The sequence below is a fragment of the Suricata suricatta genome, chromosome 4 (assembly GCF_006229205.1).
Source record: "Suricata suricatta isolate VVHF042 chromosome 4, meerkat_22Aug2017_6uvM2_HiC, whole genome shotgun sequence".
In the NCBI taxonomy this organism is placed as follows: Eukaryota; Metazoa; Chordata; class Mammalia; order Carnivora; family Herpestidae; genus Suricata; species Suricata suricatta.
Window position 1 is genome coordinate 135,569 of NC_043703.1, and position 7,183 is coordinate 142,751.

General features: G+C 44.8%; 1 protein-coding gene across 1 annotated transcript in view; it reads right to left on the reverse strand.

Moving 5' to 3' along the window:
- The window catches only part of CFAP97D2 (CFAP97 domain containing 2), a 15,197-nt gene extending 9,630 nt beyond the window's left edge, over positions 1–5,567 (reverse strand). Inside the window, exon 1 of the mRNA XM_029938405.1 lies at positions 5,453–5,567. Coding sequence (XP_029794265.1) covers positions 5,453–5,542 — 90 coding nt within the window. The 5' untranslated portion in view covers positions 5,543–5,567. The remainder of the gene's footprint in view (positions 1–5,452) is intronic.
- Between the last annotated feature and the right edge of the window lie 1,616 nt (positions 5,568–7,183).

The window sequence follows — 7,183 nt, forward strand, 5'->3', positions numbered from 1 at the left end:
CTTTCTATACTTATATTAACATATTTTTTGTTTAAAAACAGTTGGTTTTTAAAACCATGCTAATAGCCTTGACAGCTTCCTTGCTTGCTGGAGTGACAAGGTGACACAGGGTTATCTTTTATATATCCTATCTCAACTTGGAATCCACTATTTCAAGGGCAGAGCCTGGCTCTTCCAGTAGGAAATGGCATTTAGGGACCATGGTCTAGGTGCGTAGTTTTGTTAACACCAGGTTTGTTCTTTGAAGGCCTTTGCCATAGACAGAGCCCATCTGATCCTTCCAGAACCCCATTCAATTTAGTGGGGTTCTGTATTTCCCTCCTCCCAAGCTATAATTCCCAGTTCTCAATGACACCATCAGAACTACCCATTTGCTTTATCCCACCCTAAATACCCACAGTCTGTTAGAATAATATTGACATTGCATGGATGTTGGCAACATATTTATGATACATTTCCTCAGGTAAGGGAAACAAAAGCAAAAATAAACTATTGGGACTATACCAAAATGACAAACTTTTGTAGAGCAAAGGAAATCATCAACAAAAAGAAAAGGCAACCTATAGAATAGGAGAGGATATTTGCAAATGACATATCTGATGAGAGGTTAGTATCCAAAGTAAGATATTTACAAATGACTTATCCAGTAAGAGTTAATATCTAAAATCTACAAAGAGTTCGTATAACTCAATGCTGAAAAACAATCTAATTAAAAAATGGGCAGAGGCCCTGAAAAGACACTTTTTCAAAGAAGACATCCAGATGGTCAAAAGACACATGAAAAGATCCTCAACATCACTCATCATCAGGGAACTGCAAACTGAAACCCGTGAGAGATCACTCCAACTACTCAGCATGGCTAGAATCAGAAAGACCAGAAATAACAAGTGTTGGTGAGAATGTGGAAGAAACAGAACTCTCGTCTGCTGTTGGTGGGAATGTAAATTGGTGCAGCCACTATGGAAGACAGTATGGAGGTGCTACTAGCATGTAGTAATCAGAGAAATAAAAATAGAAATATTATATAATCCAGTAATTCTACTACTGGGTATTTACCCAAAGAAAACGAAAACACTAATTCAAAAGGATAAGCCATAAAAAAAAAATGAGGTCTTGCCATTTGTGACATTATGAATAGACCTGGAGAGGCACAATGTTAAGAGAAATAAGTCAGAGAAAGTCAATAGGAATCTTAAAAAACAAACAAACAAACAAACAAACATAAACCAGACTCATAAATACAGAGAACAAACCAGAGGTTGCCAGAGGGGAGAGAGGAGTGGGGGACGGGTGAGACAGATGAAGGGGACTGGGGTACAAACGTCCAGTTAGAAAATAAGTAAGTCGGGGAGATGAAAATACAGCACCGAGGATGTGGCCGATAGCACGGCAGCGACCCCGGATGGTGACGGACGGCGACCACACGAGCGGCGGTGAGCCCTGAGCAATGTAGAAGGCACGGGGCCACTGTGCTGTGCGCCCGACGCTAACACAGCAGCGTGCGTTACCACTACCTCGACAGTAAACAGAAGTACATAAATTTAAAAAATAAAGACTACTGAAATCGTTGCTCTCAATATGGTAATGAACCAATTGCATCTGCACTCAGATTCATTTTATTTTCAATATTTGGAATGTTTTTTAAGTTTAATTTTCTCTTATAATATGTAACATATTTACCTAGCTCCAGTGTCAAATCTGTCAAACAATCACCTTTTCTAAGAGGTCTGGGTTCTATCCCTGTCATCTTCACTCTACTCTCTGATGACATGTCTAATTTTGCTGTCACTCCTTTCATTTCTGAAAATATAAGGATGTATAATATGTGTGTATATATCAATGTATTTGTTATACATATACATGTTTTCATCCTCTCTTTTTTAGATGAAAGTAGCATATTTTACACATTTTTCTCCATGCTGCTTTTTCCATTCCACAATAAATTCTAGACATAATTCTATAGGAGGCCAGAGAGAGGGTTCTTACTCCTTTTTCGGACCTGCATAGGACTTCATTGTGTAAAAGCATCCTAACTTACTCACCCAGCTTGTTTTTGATGGCCATTTGGGTTAGCTCCAATTTTGCTGTTACAAATATTGCAGCAATTAGTATCTTTAGCAATTTCTTTTCGGATCTTTGCCAGTGTGCCCTTGGAATGGGTGCTGCCGGGTCGAAGGGTAGGCACATGTGCAGTTTCATCGGGTACCGCTAAATCCCCCGCGGGGCTGCTCTCTGCTGCACGCCCACCGGCACTGTGGACACTGACTTCTTTTCCCAGAGCATGCCAACAATCTGGGGTGTTTTGGCCAACCTGATAGTTGAAAAATGGTTACAGTGTGAATTTCATTTGTATTTCTCTAACGAAATTGACCGACTCTTCACAGGCCCGAGAGCTGTTTGCAGGGTTGTTCACATCACTTGCCCATCTTCATATGGGGAGGGTTGCATTTTTCTTCTTATATTTAGAGGATCCTTATACATATAAGGATATTAACCCTTTATTATATAAGTTGCAATTCTTTTTCCCAATTTAAATTTGATTCTTCATTGATTTTTCTGAGTTCTTCAGATATTTACTCATTTCATATAAGAAAGAGGAAAAAAAAAGCCCAATACCCATTTCATTTCATTTTCATGCCTAATGGATTTGTCTATTTGCTTTGGCTAACACCTTCAACACAATTTAAAAGGGTAGGCATCTTTGTCTTATTTATTACTTCATAGGGAATACTTTTAGTGTTTCCCTATTTTTTAAAAAAATATTTATTTGAGAGAGAGAGAGAGAGAGAGAGAGAGAGAGAGAGAGAGAGAGGGGCAGGGGAGAGTCAGAGAGAAAGGGAGACACAGAAGCTGAAACAGGCTCCAGGCTCTGGCTGTCAGCACAGAGCCCGATGTGGGACCTAAACTCACAAACTGTGAGATCATGACCTGAGCCAAAATTGGATGCTTAACTGACTGAGCCGCCCAGGTACCCCTACCCTGGAAACCCCTACTGTTTCCTTATTAACGGAGATATTGTCTTAGGACTGAGATATTCATATTTTATTATATGAGGGAAATATCAGTCTCAACTTCTACATTATTAAGATTATTTAAATTTTATTTTTAGCATGGTGGGTGTTCTCTAAGATAGAAGGTCCTGTTGAGAAGCCAGGCTGAGGACAAGGCACTGGATTCTAGAGATGCTTTGGGCACAAATCTTTGTTTCCCCTTCTATTGCATCAAGGTCTTGTATGTTTCCAAGGAAGCCAAGCAATAAGAAACTAACTCTAAAGAGCTGGTTCACCTTACTCTTTTTGTGTGTGTGTAATTTTTTAAAAATGTTTTTATTTATTTTTGAAAGAGAGAGAGACAGTGTGAGCAGGGGAGGGTCAGAGAGAGAAGGAGTTACAGGATCTGAAGACAGGCTCCAGGCTGTGACCTAGTGGTCAGCACAGAGCCTGACTCGGGGCTCGAACCCATGAACCGTGAGATCATGACCTGAGCCGAAGTCGGAGGCTTAACCGACTGAGCCACCCAGGCGCCCCTCACACTACTCTTAATAAGGAAGAAGAATTTGTTTTAGGCCAAGTTTTAGTGCCAAGTGGTGAGGTCTGGGTGGTAAAAGGAGTCCCTCCAGGCAGGGCAGTGGGGCCTCTCCTCCACTGCCCTCCTGTGCCTCTGCCTCCTTCTGCTGCAGGCCCAGATTCCTGTCATTCACTGGGACCTTCCCCATGTGGACCATGGTCTTGTCTTCCCACCATGAGGTCTACACCACAGGATGGCCCTGCCGGTGCTCCGTGCCCTCCACCCTCTGACGTCCTCCTGTCCTGACCGCTCCTCTCCTCACCGGCAAACCTCTGCTGGGACTCTTGGCATCATCCCCGCCTGGAATGGCCTCTCTGGCCCCCGCTGCCTCCTTCCATACCCACCATTCCCTTCTTTTCGTCTTTCTTAGTTGAGTGTAGCTGAGACTGGCCTCTGTCTTCACTTCCTTCCCTTCCAGGTAAGAGATGCGGCCCTCCTTTCAGCACCAGACACTGGGCCGCCGGGCCGCATCAGGGCGTTAGGCACTCCCTTCTCAGGCCCAGCAACCACGTTGTTCCTGGACATCTCGGAGCTGCATTCATCAGAGCCACGTGATTTCGTGCTTCACAGCTGCACGGGGCCCCAAGCCAAACGCCAGCATACCGGCACTTTCTCATCAGCTTCCCCCTTCACACCCTGACCGTTGTGAATCTTCTTTGTCTTACGTCTCTTAGGCGTAGAGCCTGGCTACTCACTTCCTTTGGGGGCATTTACCAATCACCTACCTCTTGCCAGGGACAGTTGTAGTCTCTGGGACACATCCATGAACAACAAAACACTCATGCATTTACCTTCTTCCCTATTATTCAAAGAGGCGACACCAACTGATTTTGTGCGTATTATTGTCATACTCACTCTTCCCGTTTTTCCCTGCCAACCACTGCTTGCTAACTGTGACTGACTATATGCTCTAGGTGCTGAGGATATCATAGCAACAGAATGCAGTCACCGCCCTCCCAGATGGGGGAAACAGTAAGACAAAATAAACACATTACATCAATCATGTGGTGACATGAAATGGCAGGAGAAGGAATCAGAGAGCAATGGAGGTGGACTTCCTCAGAGAGGGCACAGAGAAGACTTCAGGAAGCCAGAGGTCTGAGGAAATGAGGGTGTGCCCTAGGATAGCCAGGCTCCTGAGGAGGTCAGCAGGTGCAGGGCCCAGGTGTGTGTGGGCACCAGAGCAGCCTTGAAGGTAAGTGTGATCTCCCTGAAACCACAGTGTCCCCACAACCCAGGCAGGCAGAATCCTGGGAGAAGTGGAAAGGTAACCTGGATCTCGGATCCTGCCAAAACCATGGGTCCCCGCCCTGAACACCACAGAGCAGCACTCCCCCACCCCCGCCCACCCCCCTGGGATGCTCCCTTCTTAAGAGCATTTCTCAACTTTGAGGAGCACAGACACAGAGGGACAGCCCCGCTGGAGCGCCGTGCAGTTAGACGGCCCCACTGGGTCTCGGGCAGAAGGCCACTACGCAGGCCATTTTGAAAGCACAAGGTGGCCTTCTCAAATGATACCCACATTTACACGAAATAAGTGGAAATAATAGCATATCTCCTAGTAGAGATAAAAGTCAGCTTTTAGTTCCCACTAGAGTATGCTCTTTTGATAGGGAAGAGGGTCCCTGGACTTTTGTGTCTTAACATACCTTCGAGTCATTTAAGAAAAATTAAGTACTTTATAAACATGCCATAATTCAGAGTCCTAAAATAACCATAACCCACTTAATGGAATTTTCATTGTATGGTAACACATATGACCAACTTTTTAAGGAAATACCGTTTCAACCATTCCATCTCTGAAAATAAAATTGGCCTTTGGTTTCCAGGGAAAGCCCTGGCATTTCCCAGGTGACGCTCTGGCACCTGGCACTGCCTTTCCTACCCTTCTCCTGTGATGCTGGTAGGCTTTCTCCCAGGTGCGCTGCTGGCACGCGCTGCCTCGGGGGAGAGTCGTCCTGGGGGCTCTCTGCATCTCAAACCGCAGAACGGACGCTCCCTTCCACTGGCGGCCCTGGTGCAGACTGCCAGGGCTGTGTTTGCCAGATCACCTGACAGTTGTCATGGCGTCCAAGCTGGGGAGGAAAGAAAGGGCAGGAGGCTAGCTTAGCAAAGGTTAACTGAAGATCCTTCTGCTCCAAAAGGCATTTTCTCAAGAGATCTTAAGTAGCTTACTGGTGTCGTCTGGATGCCCACTGCTCACCTCCCCCATGCTCCTTCCTCCTCCGTGTGCCTTTCCCTTCCCCCCTTGCCTTCTGTCCTCTCCATTCTCCTCCTCCCCCTCCTGCTTCCCACCCTACCCCCTTTCCCACCCATCTTTGAATAACCTATAATGATTTGGACAGATATTTTTATTTGCAGCGTAGATCTTGGATCTTATTTGCAGGCAGATCTTCATTGTTTTAATTGACTTGAGGGTTATAGTTATAGAAAGTTTTAGCCATTTTAAGCCATCCTTTCTCTGTAGCTTTTAGCTTGTTGGGGTAGGTTTTCCATCAGACGGAAGAAGTGACAGTTCATCTTTGTTGAAATCACAGGCACAAGTTTGGAGACGGCATGATGAGAGGAATCGTCTTATGACAGAACAGCAATATTGTTCTCATTTCAGATTGTTGGGCGTCATCACATCCGTGTGCTCGTCACGGACACGTTGTGGCGCAGAATCCGTGCTGAGGGGCTCCTTGTTCAGCTTTGTGTCCACGAGCGGAACAGAACAGAAGAGGGGCGTTTTATGAAGAACTGTGTTCTGCACATGAGCTTGATTCCGGGGCAGTCAGTCTTAAAGAAAATGAGCTAAGCCTAAATTGAATCAGACTTCGGAAAAAAAGATGTGAATAAAGTCAGAATATGACGTCTTCCTGCCCAGCTTCTGGAAGCTGAGGTGCGCTGCCCTTAGCTGGTCCTAATGGTCCTCAATAGTTTGGCAGGAAATTGTGCGGTCTGGTAAAGTGTTCATGTACTGAGAGGTAAAAACCTGGGTTTTTCGAAATCTAATTTATTTTAGTACACAGGTATTAATTAATTTTCTAAAGAAACTTATGTATACACAGAAGATGAATGTAAGAATTACTACCTAAAAAATACAGCTTGCACTTTAAATATTTTTTAACGTTTATTTATTATTGACAGACATAGAGAGAGAGAGCATGAGCATGGGAGAGGCAGAGAGAAGGGGAGACACAGATTCCGAAGCAGGCTCCAAGGTGTCAGCACAGAGCCCGACTGGGGGTTTGAACTCACAAACTGCAAGATCATGACCTGAGCCCAAGTCAGTCACTTAACTGACTAAGCCACCCAGGCGCCCCACAGCTGGTACCTAAAGACGTAGGTTTCATTAAGATGTCTTAGCCTGTAAAATCTATATGTCATATTCAGAGGAATTCTATTGAAATAATTAATTTGTTGGGGCGTCTGGGTAGCTCAGTCAGTTGGGTGTCTGACTTTGGCTTGGGTCATGATCTTCAGTTCTTTGAGTTTGAGCCCCACATCGGACTTTGTGCTAACAGCTTGACGCCTGAACCTGCTTTAGATTCTGTGTCTCCCTCTCTGTTCCTTGCCGGCTCAGGCTTGTGCTCTCTCTCTCAAAAATAAATAAACAGTAAAAAAACTAAAATAA